Below are 18,691 nucleotides of genomic sequence, written 5' to 3'. Positions count from 1 at the left end.
ACAGGACACACCTGAACAATCTTCTACATTGTTGAGGGAATGCCAGTCTTACAAATATATTGGAACAGATTGGTTAGAGGTGCAGCAAACTCTGGAGAATGTCTTCAGGACTATCGCTAGAATATTGTCAGGTTCCATTGCTTTTGCAGTACCCAGTGTCTCCAGCCATTTCTTAATATCACGTGGAGTGAATCAAATTGGCTGAAGACTGGCATCTGTGATGCTGGGGACCTCTAGGAATGGCCAAGATGCATTATTCACTTAACTTTGCTGGCTAAGATTGTTGGAAATCCTTCAGCCTTATTTTTTTGCACCGATATGCTGGGCTCTACCATTATTGAGGATGGGGATATTTGTGGAGTCTTATCCTCCAGAAAATTGCTTAATTGTCCATCACCATTCACAACTGGACATAATATGACTGTTGAATGTTCAGATTCATTTGTCCTGAAATTGCTTAGTTCTAGCACATGCTACTTATGCTGTTTGAGACACTAATCGTCCTCTGTTGTAGCTTCTCAAGGTTGACACCTCATTTTTAGGTACACGTGATGCTGCTCCTGCACTATTCATTGTCAGCAAACCAGGGGATCAACCCTGGTAGAATGCGGGTATACTTGGCCATGAGGTTGTGGATTGTGCCAGGATATGATTCTGCTGCTGATGGCCCACAGTGTATCATGGATGCCCAGTCTTCAATTTCTAAATCTGAAATCATGTAGCATAATGACAGTGCTTCCAGTATGACATGTCTTCTCAGTGAAGATGGGAGATATTCACTCTTACTGATACTCACAGACAAATGTATCTGCAGCTACCAGACTGGGGTCAAGTATGTTTTCCCTCACCACCTGATGGGTAGTCAGTCCAGCACTCATGTTGTTTAGGACTCAATCAGCTCAGTCAGTAGAGGTGCTGACAAGCCAATCTTCGTGATAAAAACTGAAGCTTATATTTGATCTATGGAATGAGGCTTCATGGGGTCTAGAATCAATGTTGAAGACTCTCAGGCCAATTCCTGCCTCCCTGTGTACCACATTTTTATTCAGTGAGAGGACTATCAAACAAATGCCAGTCTCCTTAAATCAGTCTTAAAAGAACCCAAGGAAAAGTCCAGCAAAATTAATGATGGTGGACAAGATAGCTGAAAATCATATCCCTTCCCACATTTTGTTTTCTCAACTATCATTTTGGTCAACATTTCTAGTTTGAAAAAAAAAGACGATGCTATGAAGACCTACTAAACCCTTCTGTGAAATGACAGCATTGATATTCATAACTGAGAGGAGCTTGCTACCAATCATTCATGACAGTAAAAATTTTTCCATTAAGCTGAATTATGCTTGCAGTCCAAACACCTTAATCATGAGGCAGAGCAGTGGTAGAGAAGGAACCAAACCCAATCAACAAAGGGGCTGCCCACTGTATTACTGATACATATTCCAAAGCAAAACATTCTGTGAATAAGGCATATGAGCTGGGCAACATCACTAAGAAGTATGTTTAAATAACAATAACGATGATGTATTATTAAATATGGTTCAAAAAGTAGGTCTTAAAGATTAACATTCCTGCTCAAGATTCACAGTTGGGATCGTGAAGGAACAAAAACAATAGAGGTTAAAAAAGCAACCACAACAATGAGGTGGGTGATATGCTTGAAGCATGTGCTATGTACAAACAAGATGGGTTGAATGAAAGAATCAAAACAGGGAATTCACAATTCTGATTATAGATTAGACCCACAGTCAAATGATAAGAAAACAAAGCTGTAGACAAATTGCTGAAAGTTCAGAAAAATAGGACAGTAATCACTTGAGAGAGCAACTACCCTAACATTATCTGGATCAAAAGTATAGAGGATAGAATTCTTAAAATGCATTCAAGAGAATTGCAGAACATACTCAAGGTAATGACTATCAGTGGAAAATACTTCAGTGGTGGTGATCAAAATAGGTTTAGATTTAGCTTAAAAATTGTGTGATTACAAAAAATAAAGACAATATAAACATTAAGTTTTTAATTTCAGCAAGTCCAATTTTGCTGCTTTGAGTTTTGATAGGACTCAAAGGAAAATCTATATGAACATGAGTTCAGAACAAATATTCCTATTAAGAAAAATAATGTGACTCTCCGATTGACATCCCTTGATGTCAAAGAGCAAACAAGTAGGCAAAGTAACAATTCAATAAACAAGGGTTTAAAACTATAGAAAGCTGAGAGAAGCACAGGTAGTGTAGAAGTGAAATCAAAAGAAAATTAGTAAAACAAAATGCAGAATACTGGCAAATAAAATAAAGGAAAACCTAAAGGTATATTATGAATACATGAAAATCAAGAGTAACCAGGGAAAATGCAGGACCAATCAGAATGGAAAAGGTAATATGTGGAGACAGAAGACACGAACACAGTTCATAATGAAGACCTTACATCTGTTTTCATAAAAAGGGGACAAAGCAAACACCATAGTTCAAGAGGACTGTAATATGCTTCATGGGATAAAGAGCAAAGGAGGAAACATTAAGGTGTTTAAGATCTTTGAGAGTGAATAATCACCAGACTCAGATGAAATACATCCCAATGTCCTGGCTTCCACCGTGCAGAGTCAAACAATAGTAAAGGGACTATTCTTCTCTCTGGATGCAGGCATCAAGAACTGCTCATGCAGTTGCTTTAGCAAGTTGGGTTGAATAGCCTGAGTAATGATAAGTCAGTCAACCAAACTTTATTATTGGAATAAATGTTTAGACTCAGTATAATCTTTTAGAACAGTTTGGATTTGATCATGGTCAACGAACTTGAGAGAAAGCTGAATTTGAGGGATTTATTTTGAGGCCTTAACAATTGATGGCAAGTTTGATTTGGTCCACAGATTTTAGAAAGGGCACTGATTAGGTCCCAAATGGCCAGCTGGTCAGAAAATCAGAACCATATGGGATTCAAAAGGAAGTGGCAAGTTACATTCACAATTGGCTCATTTGCAGAAAGCAACGGGTATATTGGTTCACAGGTGTTTTGTGACTGGAGGGCAGTTTCTTACAGGACTTCAGAGCCAAGAACATTATGTCTTGCCTGTTTGGTATATCTCAATAATTTAGACATAAATGACATCTGACCATACAAAATTTATCTTTGTGCTTGGTAGTGAGAAATAATATTATAGACTGCACAAAAAAAAATTAGGGATGGTAAGATAGGCAGAGATTGGAATTCAATCCAGATAAGAGGCAATGCTTTTGGGGAGGAAAGTCATACTAAGTAGAGTGCCTTGAAATACATATCCACAGATCAGTGAGTGACAGATAGTTAAACCTGAGGCCTGGAATAAAGGGGAGATTGCAGCTGAAAATGTGTTGCTGGTTAAAGCACAGCAGGTTAGGCAGCATCCAAGGAACAGGAAATTCGACGTTTCGGGCATAAGCCCTTCATCAGGAATGAGGAGAGTGTGCCAAGCAGGCTAAGATAAAAGGTAGGGAGGAGATTGTGCTAGGATAACATTAGACTGGCTGTACTGGTGAACTATTTATAGCTTTGGATCATGCATTATAGTAAGGATTTGATTACACAGACAGTGCAGAATGAGATTTGAGGATTTTGCAGGGCTGAAGAACGTTATTTTTGAAGGAAGTTTGTTGGTTTGTTTTCTTTGCGGAGGAGCAGAGGAAATGAATAATTGAGATGCATAGAACTGATGGGCCAATTACCTTTAGCAGAAGGGTCACTAAGTAGAGGGGAGTGGATTTAAAATAACTGACAGTAAAATTAGAGGGGACTGGAAAAATATTTGCATCAGATATCTGCAGCTGACTGCCTGAAAATAAAGACAAAAAAAATCTCAGTGCATTTAAAGTCTATTTAGACATACTTGAAGTGCTGTAAACTACATAGTAGTGGACCAAAAGCTAAAAAGTGAAATTAAACTTGATAGCTCTTTTGCATCTGCATGGACATAATGGACCAAACACCTTCTTACTATGCTGTAAATTCTAAGACCAGAGCAGAGTTCGAAAGTTAAGCTGGGAGTGGTAGAAGATAAACAGGTAACAAATAAGTTAAGTTTTGATGATTATGTTGGAACCCCAGATGTAAACAGTAGACGAGACTAAAATATTTGCAAAGATGCAACTAGCCTATCCCTTAACCACCTCCCCCTTCCACAAAATTCTCAGCATAAGACCTAGGAGCAGAAGTAGGCAGTTCAACCCCTCAAGCTTATCCCACCATTTAATACACACATGACTGATTTCATCTTGACCTCAATTTCACTTTCCTGCCCAATCTCTGCACCCCTCCAAGCCATTACTAATTAAACATTTGTCTACCTCCTCCTTAACTTTACTCAACGTCCCAGCATCCACCATAATCTGGAGTAGTGAATTCCGCAGATACATAAACTTTGGAGAGAAGTAATTTCTCTTCATTGGTTTTAAATCTGCTATCCCCTTGTTGAATACTGTGGAGCCGTAAAAATGGATTTTTCTTAGTATTTATTAAGTAGCATGAAATTTCACTTAACTGCTTTCAGAGCAGTACCTAACTTTTCAGAATTCCAGCATATGAAAATGAAATTATGAAAAAATAGAGATCATGATGCCCATTGAACTAGCATTAACAATTCATCTATTGCCAAACGCACCTTATTATCAGTGTGTTGTTTTTGAAAATGAGTAGAATTTGTTCACAGAAAGAATGATAAAGTAACCCATAAATGTAGGTGGACAATGGTCACTCAATGTCACAAGTGTTTCTGTCACGGCCATTGGTCAAAAGGGGTCAGACAATCGATTGACAGAGAAAATAACCTGCCCCTTAGAAATATGACATAAATGCAAGCAGCAGAGGGGAGTTCGTCGAGGGCAGATCTCATTGAACTGGCCCCAGAGACCAGTCTTCAATGAGCAGTCCTCACCAGCCAGATGGAAGACAGACCAGAAGGAAAACCCAGGCAAGTGTTTCCTAACACCTTGGCTGGAGCAAAATTTGCCCCTATCACTTGAACAAAACCGAAACATTCTGCACCAATGGCCCATTTGTCCTCTGGTGTCAGTGAACCATTCCCATTTGTCACAGTTGTATACTTACCTTATCTAATTAATTAAGCAGCATCAGTTTAGGTCTGACACATTAAATTCAATAAACCTATCGAAATTACTTACAAATTATTGACTGTGACTATGATCCCTAAGATCAACATCTTTATCCAAAACCACGTTCTCTTATTCTAGATTGCCCCACGAGAGGAAATATTCTCTCTACATCTACATTGTCAATCCCCTTTCGCATTTTATATATCTCAGTTAAATCTCCCCTCATTCTTCTAAACTCCAATTCAACTATTTCGCTCCTCAGATGAAAGGAAGAAAGTTTTACACAATATTCCAGGAGTGGTCTCACTGATACCTAGTACAGTTGCAGCAACACTTCCCTACTTTTATATTCTACACCTTAAGCAATAAATGCCAACATTCTATTCGCCTTCGTTGTTACCTGCTGTACCTGCATACTAACTTTCTGCAATTCATGCACAAGGACATGCAAATTCCTTTAACCTCATGTGCTCTGAAGTTTCTCTCCATTTCTATAATTGCCTTTCTTTTAACCAACATGGATAACCTTACAATTATCCACATTAAACTGCCAAACTTTGCTCCATTCACCTAGCCTATCTATATCCATTCGCAAATTTATTTTTTCATGGCAAATTACTTTCCCACTTATTTTAGGGTAATCTGCAAGTTTGGCAACAGTACTTTCTATCCCTGCATCCAATTCATTTAACACTGATTACAGTCAGAGTCCTGAGGACCAAATTTTGTGGCACCCCATTTCTTAGATCTTGCCAACCAGAAATAAGACCCATTTATCTTGACACAGGTTTCTGTTGGTTAGCCTCTATCCAAGCTAATAAATTACTCCCAACCTCATGTGATCTTAGCACATGCATTAACCTTTTGTACAGCATCTTATCAAATACTTTCTGGAGATTCAGCTTTAGGATATCTACAGGATCCCATTTTCCATCTTGCATGTTACAAGTTTGAAGAATTTTAACAAATTAGTCAAACCTGACTTACCCTTCATAAAACCATAATGACTCTGATGAATTGTGTTTTGCTTTTCCAAACATCCTGCTGTTACTTCCTTAATAATGGAAAAAAGTTAGAATCCAATGACATATTAAACTAACTAGTCTACAGTTTCCTACTTTATCTCCTTCCTTTATCCTTTCTGAATAAGGATTGGCATCATGAATGCAATTCCGAAACAGTCCATTAAAAAGTAGTTTAGTGAGCTAGACACAGAAATTGCTGGGTCTTGTCACCATTTTGATGGCAATGCTGATTGGCAGTTAACTAATTCATGACACTGGCATCTACTGAAAATGTGGGAGATTGTTTAAGGATGTCTGAGCAACAAAATCAAATCAAATATAACTTTTCAAATTAGTGGATCACCAGTTTCCCACAAGCACCAAACTGAATATTGTAGTAAAAGTTATAATTCAATTTAAAATGTAGTAGCCACTGAACTTTTAAAAACTTTTTGCAGTAATGGCCAGTTTCTGCAAAAAATAAATCTTGCTTAATAAATGAATCCAATTAAAAACGTACTACACCATTCTGCATCTTAAGTACAAGGGATGCAAGGATAAATGTTAACCCTGCAAAAGGGTAAATACTATACTTTTAATTAAGACTTAAGTGGACTGGACAATTTGTTATATTGTACAGAATCAAAAGACATACTTTTAATTAAAAATTTTACTTGGGATGAAATATTCCAGAAATCAAGGATTAACAATCAAGTTACCCCAGCTAGTATCATTTTTAAATAATTTGTGTTGTGGTAACGCATGAACTATGAACTGAAAATAAACTTGGAGCCTATACTCCAATACAAAGAAAAAAAATTGCAGCTTATCTTTTGTTTATAGATTGTTCCAAGTACTCTTCAAAAGTGTAAAAACCACCAACAAAAAACCACAGTAGATCATGGTGCTTAATATACACAAAATGTATTACATTTACAAAAGTTAAACGAATACTTTATTTACTTGCAGTTAAAACATGACAAAACATTCAAGTGGCAGATAATCATAATGCAAGCCCTTGCATGACAATCCATAATAGTGAATTGATACAAGGTTATACAAAAAAATTGCACCACTCTATGGAAATTAAGGCTTTTAAAGTTTACATTTGGCCACCTTAAAGCACTTGCAGCATTAAGTTGGTCATTTCAAATACTGTGGCTCAATTCCATACACAATCTTCTACCCAAAAGTTAATGCATACAAAGCATGAAGGCATTGTTAAATAAATCAGCGGAACTTGGGCCGTGAGACCAATTACACTCTAATAAAAATTATTTCTCATATTCACCATCAATACCCACAGTACTCTTCCACCAGGAAACATTTCAACAAAACATTACACATGAAACATAACCACTAACAGGCAATGTCTAATTTAATGTATATTTGGTACTGATAATTACAAATATGCATAAGCAAGCAGAATTAGTGAGAACCCACAGGTGTAGGAGCATATCAAGAGTGATCTCCAAGCTAACTTGTAAAGTTTTAAAATAAGTATTTTAAAATATATAATTCCTGTTGTCGACCCGCACTGTACAATCCTTTATAAACATTATCCATGTAAACAGAAAGGAAACATACAATGAAAGACTTGACATTTTTTTCTGAAAATGTTAACAGCTATTTGAAGGCAACAGTGTAGACCAAAGACAAAATATGATTAAAACAAAAACATACACTTTTTATACATAGAAATCACTGTTTCCACAGGTTTTACTGAAATAAAAACTCAAATACTTTAATAGCTGTTGCAATTATCAGAGCGCAGTTATACACTAAAACAATGATTTTGCATCTCAATTTTAAAAGCTACAAATATTGAAGAAGCAGTGTTAGCTGTGAGAAATCATCTATTCTAAAGATATCTTTGGACTTCCATCTTTATTATGCTAAAATAGTGGTGCTTTCAGGAAATTATATAACTTAATTGACAAAAAAGGGAATTACCAATATTTATTTACTAGTTTAATGCAACATTGGTGAAAGGAGTACTTGCTCCATGTGATCATCAGTAACACTGAATGTAGGTCCTAGGTTTAACAGTTTCCTACTATTAGGATGTTTAGAAGTAAAAAAAGCTTTCTGTTCTTGCAATGCTGAAAATATTATAGTTATTTTATGTGCAAAATGACTTGGGAGCTTTCATCCATTTGTTGAAGGGTACCACCACAGGAAAGTCCATTTTTCAGATGTCAATAGGTTTAGTAAAGTGGAATGCTGGCACTGTCAAAATGGGAAATAGTTCATCATATCTGCAATTTAAAAAAAAAGTTAAATTCATGCTATATCATCTCTAGTCTACAGACCACTTGGAATTAAGCACAGGCTAAATAATCTTTACTGACAGTTTAAAAGAAACTTCACAAAGAACATTGAGTCATCTCTTTGTTGACAAAATCAAAGTCCATCATTATCTCAACATTTCCTTCAATCTCCCTTTTCTCCAAAAAAATTTATCAAGTTGAAGTTATTGATGCTGTTCACTTGTTGTAATTAAATCCAGTTTAAAGCATGTGTTTCCAATGTAAAGAAATTTAAGATTGATGTATCAAATACTTTATTGTGTATGCGCAATTTGGATTTCAAAAAAAAACTTTCAAGTGACAAGATAATTACATCCCCTGTGGTATTAAGGGTGACAGCTCAAAAGGTGGTGCACGAGCAGAGAAACTTCTGCGGAAATGGATGCAGGCCATTGAAGGTGGCAGGACAGGTTGATATAACAGTTAATAAAACAGAGTGTGTCCTAGGTAAAAGGGTATAGAGTACAAAATTATGTTGAACTCCGATTGAATGCTAGATAAATCTCAACGGGAGTACTATGCCCAGTTCTGGGCATCACACCTTATGATCTGAAGACATTGGAGAGAATGAATGCAGCAAAGACTTGTGAGAATGACCCAAGGATAAGAAGTAAAGGCAGTTAGATCTCATTTCCTTGGAGAAGACAGATTGGAGTTGATACAGTAAATCTGTACTGTGTGCTCTAAATTGTACCCAGTTGTATGTTTTATTGAGCATAGTATTATAGTTAGTTTCAGTGCCCAAACATTAATTTCTATTGCAGCTCTACCACCATTTCTTCAATTTCTGGATCAGTGGTGCTAGAAGAACACAGCAGTTCAGGCAGCATCCAACGAGCAGCTCCCTGAACTGCTGTGCTCTTCCAGCACCACTGATCCAGAATCTGCAGTCATTGTATTGAAGAAATGGTGGTAAAAACAATCTAGTGATTGTCTGTCTTTACTTGTTTTCAAAAAATCACTATCCAAGGTCAAAAGAGTGCCCCCAACCAGCGACATCAGAGCAGTAGGCAACTTAACCCTTTGAGTCTGCTCAGTTTGTCCAAATCTTGAATTCTCCTCAAATGTTCTTAATACACATCTCAGCTAGTTGTGTCATTTATGGCCTTTTTCAAATTTGTTTGTGGGATGCAAGTGATGCTGACAAGGCGAGCATTTATTACCCCCTAATTAGGAGCCAACCACATTAATGTAGGCCAGAAAGTAAATTTCCTTCCTGAATGCACATCAGGAAGGGGAATTCTTCACATTGGTGAGTAGGTGGATTTTTATGACATGTAATAATGGTTACAGGGTCACTATAAGGCCAACTCTTTATTCCATATTTGTATTGAATGCAAATTTCACATTTGCCATGGTGAGATTTGAAATCCCCCTCCCCAAAATATTGAACTGGCATTCTAGACCAATGACATTACCGCGAGATCAATGCCTCCCCAGTCATTGGAATTCCTAGAAATATTACATTTGGTCCCTGCACCCAAATTATTCATAATAACTGTGAAACCCCAAGCATTGATCCTTACAATATCCGTTAATCACAACCTGACAATGCCCCCACTTCATACTAATCAAAGAATCCCCAAATAGCGGACGGGCCATTTGGCCTACCCACTCCACACTGACTCGCCAAAGACATTCCACCAAAAACACAGCCCACAACTTATCCCTGTAACCCCGCATTTAGCACAGCTAGTCTACCTTGCAAGAGGTTTTCTTTCAATTAGCCAATCTTTGAACCATGCCAGCATATCACCCCTCATGGCAAATGCTGTAATTTTGTTTATTATTGTCCTGCATAGAAAAACACAGAAAGCTTTCTGAACCAGACCATAAGAAATCAGAAAAGGAGTAGGCCATTTGGCTCCTCAAGGCTGCTCTGCCATTCAACAGGATCATGGCTGATCCAACCAATGAATCCTCTACTGCTAATGCTCTTCTATTTTCCTTCTCCATCTGTGCAGGTAAACCACAGTTGAAGTTGGCTTTTGCTACACTGCTTTCCCTCAAAGAACCATCACATTCAATCTGTAACCAAAACTGTTTAGTGAGCAGTGTACACACAGGCATTGCCTACCAAGCATTCCTAGACTCATGGCAGTCATTCATTTCTCCTCTACCCATATGTTCTGAAACTGCCATATGACCACTCCTTAAAAGGTGCTGTCACTTAATGTTCAGCTTGAACAATGGAATTGTTCCTCAACGCAACTCAAACCTTTTGTAACAGGGAGCAGAAGGTTGAGGTTAGCAGTGGTGATAGTGGAGGGAAAACTAGGAAAACTGAGCTATTGCAAATAGATATGTAACTTTACAAATGTTCAAATCTTTAATATTAAATATTGCATGGGATTTACGTTATGCTTGCATGTGGTCAGGATAGTTTTAGGATGGATAAATCATCTTTAACTAATTTGCTAGCATTCTTTGAAGACGTAACAAGCAACATGGAAAATGGGAAACCTATTGATGTAGTATATCTGGACTTCAGAAGACATTTGAGAAGATGCTGCACAAATTGGCAACACACAAGCTAAGATCACATAGGCTTAGCATAATATAATAGCTTGGCTAACCAACATGAAGCAGAGAGCCAAGATGCAACTAGTGCAGTGGCACAGGGTTCAGTCTTTGGGCCCCAACTATTTACAAACTACATTAATGATTTTGATGTAGGAATAGAAAGTAATTCAGCAAATTTGCAGAATATGCTGAAATAGGTGGGAAAGTAAGTTGCAATGAATAATTAAGAAATAAGCAAATTGGTATGGATAGGTTAGGTGAACGGACTAAAACTTAGCAGATGAAGCATAACACGACTAAGTGCGAGGTTATCTATTTTCGTCAGAGGTTTTAAAAGGCAGCTTATTATCAGATTGCTTGGAAGCAAAAGGATGTGGCTGCCCTCATGCATGGAATGTAGGAAACTAATATGCAGATAACAGGAAGACAAATGGAATTTCGGAATTTATTGCTAAAGGATACAGTATAAAGTAGGGGAGTGTTGCTGCAACTGTACAAGGCATTAGCGAGACTGCATCTGGAGTACTGCATACAATTTTGGTCCCCTTACATGAGGAGGGATATAGTTGCATTGGAGGCAGTTCAAAGGAAGTTCACTAGATTGATTCTGAAGATGAGGGGTTTGTCTTATGAAAGCGATTGAGCAGTTTAGGCTTACACTCTCTAGAATTTAGAATAATGAGAGGAGATTTAATTGACATATGTAAAACGCCAAAGACGACTGACAAAGTAGATATATGGACAGAAGGTTTCCTCATGTGGGAAAATATAGAACAAGATATCATAGTTTTAGGATACGGGGTAGCCGACTGAAAACAGAGATGAGGAGAATATATTTTTCTCAGAGTCATGAATTTGTGAAATTCACAACTCCATTTTGTGGTTGATGCTGGTGCACTGAACAAATTTATGGAGGGAAACTAGAGATTTTTAAATGAGTAATGCGCTGAAGGGTTATGGAAAGCTGGCAGAATCGTGGAGTTGAGATTGAGGGGAGATCAGCCATGACCGTATAAATGGCAGACCTGACACAAGGGGCCGAACTGCCTACTCATGCTTCCATTAAGATTTTTTAAAGTTCCGTAAAAACATATGTATTAATATTAATGAAGGTTCCTTGCCTAATTCATTTAAAATGATAAAACAAAACCAAATTTAGTCAAAATTAAGGAATATTCTTCAGCGTGCTAGTTGATTGAGTTCTGTTTTGTGGTAAAAATGTGTGCACATAATTTAAAAAAAAAGTTTGCATTTATTACACAGAAGAAATTAATGATTAAATATGTGTAGCTAATACCATAGTCTACACTATTCACTTTTTTTTCTCTCTATCCTCCTTCTCCAAAACAAGCATGCAATCCTCTTTTTTCACCTGACTCGAAGTTAGAATAGATCTGTATTAAAGCAGCTGGCATTTTGAGGTTTTTTGAGGCCTTCCATAAACTGGAGATTTTCTGTTGATTTGTCGGACCAGATCGTAGAAAATCTGCAACACACAACAATTCCAGTAAGTTTTTAAATGAGGTCCATAATTTTCTTAATGTCCCTGTATGTCAGGAATGCTTCAATTTTTAAGTACAGTTGGTTCTGCTATAACATGTGCTTCCTCAATGCAAATTGGCTTTAACACAATTGAAGAATTTAGACCGTTATATGTAGAATGCGAACATTTCTTACCTGTATTGGCTATAATGTGATTCTGACCCCATTAGCTTAAATGGCAGGGCTACTACGCAATTTTATAATGTGAGATCGCACGAGAACAGAACTATCACGTTATATCAGAACCGACTGTATTAAAGTTATTAAAAAATGGCTTGTACCAAGCAAAACTTCTGCAAATAACACTTTTTGTCAATTACAGGATAGTTGGTCTATGCGTTTCATGTTCTTGATCAGAAACTTGTGCATTCAACTCAAGTTTGCTAACTGCATTATTCAGTTATAACTGCATTTATTCAGTTTATATTTTGATCCTAAATTGGCCACATAATTACTGAATTATCTTCACAATTAATGAAATATGCTACATGATAGATAGTACAATCAATGCCATTCAAACTTTGAAATCCTTTCTTCCATCCAACAACTGACGTCATGGCAGTAGTACAATACTTTAATATTGGAGACTTATTCTAAATAAACTAAACTAAAAATCTTTCACAGAGCCCTAGTGCTGCATAATGGACATTCATTGCTAAGAATGGAATACTTCAAGGAATAATCAATCCAAACCTCACATTATCTATGACTTAGATGATTTCAGACTCATGTACAACATTAATAAATGTTGAATTGAGGTGAACGATAGCCAGAAAGGTATGGGAATCACTAGTTAGATGTCAACTAAAGAAGCATATCCAATTCTAGATACCACACCTTATGTGTGTTTGTCAAGGCCTTACTGAGTGTGTAGCAGAGACTTACGTTAAAAATACCATGAATGAGGGTTTTCTGAAATATGGAAACACAAAAAAAACGGTATTGTAATCGCTGGAGCAGGGAAGGTTGAGCTGCTTTTAATAATAGGCATTCAAAATTATTAGCATTTTGATTGTAGATACAAAGAAATCTTCCACTGGCAGAGAATCAATAACAGAGATCATAGGATAATTAATTTAAAAATATGCCAAGGCATAGTGAGAATCAATTTCTAGGTCTCTTTCAGACACAGTCTTTTTCATTCTCGAATGGATTGAAAAGGGGTGGAGAAATCAGTTTCAATAAATTTCAAAAGAAAAATACACTTGGAGAACTTTGCAGGTCTATAGGGAAAAAGTGGTCATGGGACTAATTGGATAGCTCAAAGAGATAGGTTACAGTGAAAAAAGTCACACACCACAGATGGAGATTAAATTCACTAAGCAATAAATGTCATGAAACGATTGACTAATAAAGTCCTTCTTATTTAAATTTATGATATATCTCAATTTTTCAAACATTAAAAATATTATCACAAGATAGCTAGAATTGAGAGATTAATCAGCAATTCTTAATTTAGCCCGAATACAGGTACTCAACATTTTACTATCCAATCTCCGATTGCTTCTGAAAAAGGTTCCAGAAATTTCAGTTCCACTGCCTTTCTGGCAAAGTATTCTACTGTGCATGAGTAGGGGTGGCACGGTGGCTCAGTGATTAGTACTGCTGCCTCACAGTGCCAGGAACCCAGGTTCAATTCCAGCCTTGGGCAACTGTCTGTGTGAAATTTGCACGTTCCCCCAGTGTCTGTGTGGTTTTCCTCCCACATTTTAAAGATGTGCAGGTCAGGTGAATTGGCCGTGCTAAATTGTCCATAGTTGTTAGGTGCAGTAGTCAGCGGGGGGGTGGGGTTACTCTTCAGAGGGTCGGTGTGGACTTGTTGGGCCGAAGGGGCTGTTCTCACACTGTAGGGAATCTAAATCTAAATCATGAAGTATGCACACTTTTAAATTAGAACACGACACTCAAGTACAGTTTGCAGTACTGTTTATAAATTCCCTCCCAGCCACACTGCCCTGACTTGGAACTACATCACCAGTGCTTCACTGGATTTGTATCAAGGCCTTGAAAATCCCTTCCTAACAGTATTGTATGCCAAATGCACTGCAGCATATTCAAGGCAGCAGTTCACTACTTCCTTTTCAGGGGCAGTTATGGACAAGCAACAAATACTGGTCATGTCAAAAAGAATTCATTCCATCAAGATCAGGAAAACGTTTTGACAAGTGCTTCAAGGACTCAAATATGGATAAGATTGGAAAAATGAAACAATGGGCGATCCAGAATAGTAAAGGAAGACTACAAAAATGTAAATAGTCAAAAATGCAGATTTTCAGTACTTGTACATAAAAATAAGGCAAATATTAAGTGGTAAGATTTTCCTATTATGAAATAATTACTTGAATTACATAAAGTGCAACAAAGATGCATTAATAATCAGTGTTTCTGCACATTAGTCTCACCTCATTAACATTAATCTTTGACTTTGCAGAGGATTCTAGAAAGGCACAGTTACACCACTGTCTTGCTAGATTCTGTCCTTGTTCTTTTCCAACCACACGTTCTTCCTCTAAATCACACTTATTACCAACCAAAATCATTGGCACCTATATTAAAAGTGAAAAGTTGAATTACTGTTAGAGGTGTGTGCAGGTTTATGCAAATACAATTTTTAAAAAAATCACTTTTTTAGCCTTTCCCTATTTTAATAAACTTGGAGGTGCCGGTGTTGGACTGGAGTGGACAAAGTCAAAAATCACATGACACCAGTTTATCGTCCAACAGGTTTATTTGAACCCACAGGCTTTTGGAGCCCCCACTCCTTCCTCAGGCAGTGTTTCACAGGAGGCTCCACAGCATTGAGGATATCACCTAGAAAGGGGACAAAATATCTGCAAACCAACTTCCCAGCTCGGCAAACGTACCCACAACAACTGCATATTTTAATAATACAATGATGAACAATTCTGAACATTAAAAAACAGCACTTGTGGCTCAACATGCCATAAATTTTAATTCTATTTAATTTTTCAACTGCGCAAAAACTCTCATTTTTGGAACCAAAACTAAACAGGTCAAACATAGAATGATGACAACATTTTAAAGAGAGGCAACTGACATTTTAAAGAATGTACACGCTGTGTAATCTTAATATACAATACACACAGGATGACTTGTAGCCCATTTTTACTTTTACATAATTTCAACATATCCATTTTCCAAACTGAACATAATACCTTTAATTAGCACTTGTCTTTATAAGTACATTTGAATTAGTGAAATTATGAAGATAAAACCATATAGAAAAAGAGCAATACTACTGCTGAAAGCTATATGAATTATTCTGCAGCTACAACCTTTCTAAGACCTTTATCTTTGTTATGAAAAGAATGATTGTGTCAGCTGAAAATAATTGCTGAGATTAATTTACAGAAATATTCCTGTACCTTTAACTCACAAAGAATCATCAGTGACCATTGCCATGAGTTTTCTTTTACATAAGGCCATACAATTGTTTTGATGACAGTACTGTGCATGAGGTTTCCAAATGCTAGATGCTGCCATCGAGGTTAGAGGACTAATCATTTAGTTGCAAAATGTTTAACACATCCTCTGCATTCCAAAGACAATGTTCACACTGCTGGAAAAATCTTACCAGTAAAATGCTGCCTTCTTCACTAAGAGAATGTTTACACAATAAGGTATACTTATCGTAAAGAGTGACTTAAGGGTGATAAGTATTAAATAGGTTAGAAATAATTGCAACGGTATGTAATTCTACAAAAACCTATTTAAAACAATGCCACTTCCCACTTGGGAGAGGAAGCTCCACATCAACTCCACTTTCTTTCCCCATTCCTGTATCCTTTGATTCTCTTGATGATCAAAAAGATATCAATCCCAGTTTTGAATCTAGTCATTGCCTGAGCATCTGTAACTTCTTTGGGTTTTTCCACTCTTGGCCCCCAGTATCATCATTTATTAAGATTTGGCACAGATGCCCAAAGATCTAATAGAACTAGGAAACAGGTGATAGCGAAGATAATTAAGAGATAATTGAGAGAGAACTGGGTTCATATATGAAATAAAAAATAAAGTGCCGGTTGGATGCATCTTCCGTACTTCAGCCCTTACCCCCTCTCCTCCTTCCTGCAACAGTGACATGGTCCCCCTTGTCCTTAGCTGCCATCCCACCAGCATTCACATAGAGGATCATTAGCCACCATTTCCACCACCTTTAATAAGATGCCACAACCAGACACACATTCTCTTCCCCTCCTTGGTCATCCTTGAGCATGAACCATTCCCTCTGGGACCCACTGGTTCACTCTTCTTTCATTCCTCACAGCCACACCCCACAACCTCATGGTATCTTCTGCTACAACTGCAGGAGATGTATCATCTGTCTGTTTACTTCCTCCCTCCTCAGTATCCAAGTGCCCAAACACATCTTCCAGGTGAAGCAATGCTTTACCTGCACTTCATACAATCCAGTCCACTGCATTCACTGATCACAATGTAGTCTCCTCTACACTGGGGAAATGAAGCGCAGACTGGATGACCACTTTGCAGAATACTTGTGTTCAGTTTGTAAAAGAGAGCCTAAGCTTCAAGCTGCCTACCACTTTAACACATCACTCTGTTTCCTGGCCAACACCTGTCTCAGGCTTGCCACAGTGCTCCAGTCAAGTTCAGTACAAGATGGAAGAACAGCAGCTCATTTTCCACATGGGGACCCTGTAGCCTTCCAGACTCAATATCGAATTCAATACCTTTAGGGCTGAGCTCTCCCATGTCCTTACCCCTAGTCCTACCACCAGGCCTTGTTATCACATAGTCTATTACACACCACCCATTTTTAGCCACTAACAATCCTTATGAACTGCTATTCACCCTCCTAACCAGATTGTTTGCCTGTCCAACTGCTATTCTCTCTCTTTGGGCTCTATCATTTATGCCTTCTCTTCTCCTCCCACCCTATTTTCTATATATAAACCGATATTTTTCTAGCTATCATCAGTTCTAAGGAAGAATCACTTGACCCGAAACATGGACTCTGATTCTCTTCACAGATGCTGCCATAACTGCTGAGCTTATCCAAGAATATTTATTTTTGTCTGTGTATACTATTTCTCCACATTATACTGGAGTGTTCTGATGTGCAAGTTGAAAATAAAATGCTGATTGGAAAATTAAACCTGACCAACTTTATAACTTTTCTGATTAACAGTAGTAGCAAATGATGATTAGCTGTTTGCAAATCAAAGATTGAAGCTAAGCATTATTCTCCCCAAAGAGTCATTTGGAGAAAACTTCACAGATGTAAACAAAACTGAAGTATCCAAGAATGACTATCCACCCATTTTCTCAATATAAACAGTAGAAGAATAAAAGTAACCAGGTGGACGAGCATTACTTCTTTAGGGAGCAAACAAGGTTTGGCTTTGGTTCTTTCACCATTCAAAAAAAAGGGATAGAAAGGATTTTTTCCAAAATTGGAAACTGATGATATGGATATGAATGAAGATTTATACGAAGTTTCATGGATATCAGTCAAGATGGCGGTGGAGTAGGACACTCAAGCTGGAGCTTTCCATTTTGTTTCCTTCTCCCTCCCCCCGCCCCTTTTTTTTCCCTTCTTTCTCCATCCCTTTTATCTCTGGGCCTGGTCTCTCGGCGGTTCCCAGCTGGTATCTTAGCGGCTCACAGTGATGTCTTGACTCAGTGTCCGAGTGGATCCTGCCTGGAGATATTCCTGAGAAAATGGGGACAGTGCAGAGGCAGCAGTTTCAGCATCAGCAGCGATAACAGACAGCAAGGCGAGATATGCAGAGGGCACAAAGGCTGTTGAATTTTTAATGTGTTCCTGTATTTTCCTAGTTTAAACTATGAAAGACTTTAATGTAAGCTATCACCTATTTCTTTATTTTTCTACTACTCTATGAACTAATGCTTAAGATATTAACTCTCATTTCTCTTACAAAATTGTACTTAAGCAGTTTTTTGATATCTAAGATGGCACCATGCCTGGCAACATTATGCAATTTTCACTGTACTCCTGAACTTGTGTACATGTGACAATAAAAATCTAAAATCTAACATTTAACTAAAAGATGATTTACTATTTATGAATAATGATCAGATTTTAGTTAAGGAAGAACAAAGATAGTCTTGTAGAAGAGTACATAATGAAATTCAGTACACGGCCTGCAAGACTATAGAAATTCTACTTGGAAATTTCCTAAACTCTGCTGGCATTTAAAGTTAAAATATGAAGTTGAGACGT

At 37.4% G+C, this 18,691-nt stretch overlaps 1 protein-coding gene across 4 annotated transcripts in view; it reads right to left on the bottom strand.

Annotated features, from left to right (window-relative positions):
- Positions 1-7,023: 7,023 nt before the first annotated feature.
- Positions 7,024-18,691, bottom strand: part of LOC132824914 (ras-related protein Rap-1b) — a 70,932-nt gene continuing 59,264 nt past the window's right edge. For all 4 annotated transcript variants that reach the window (XM_060839785.1, XM_060839782.1, XM_060839781.1 and 1 more), the window contains 3 exons: positions 14,868-15,011; positions 12,296-12,409; positions 7,024-8,349 (listed from right to left, as the gene is read on the bottom strand). In XM_060839785.1, the coding sequence (XP_060695768.1) occupies positions 12,323-12,409; positions 14,868-15,011 (231 nt within the window). In that variant the 3' untranslated portion in view covers positions 7,024-8,349; positions 12,296-12,322. The remainder of the gene's footprint in view (positions 8,350-12,295; positions 12,410-14,867; positions 15,012-18,691) is intronic.

This window comes from Hemiscyllium ocellatum, chromosome 19, assembly GCF_020745735.1.
Source record: "Hemiscyllium ocellatum isolate sHemOce1 chromosome 19, sHemOce1.pat.X.cur, whole genome shotgun sequence".
Lineage (NCBI taxonomy): Eukaryota > Metazoa > Chordata > Chondrichthyes > Orectolobiformes > Hemiscylliidae > Hemiscyllium > Hemiscyllium ocellatum.
This window is presented reverse-complemented; position numbering and strand designations above follow the sequence as displayed.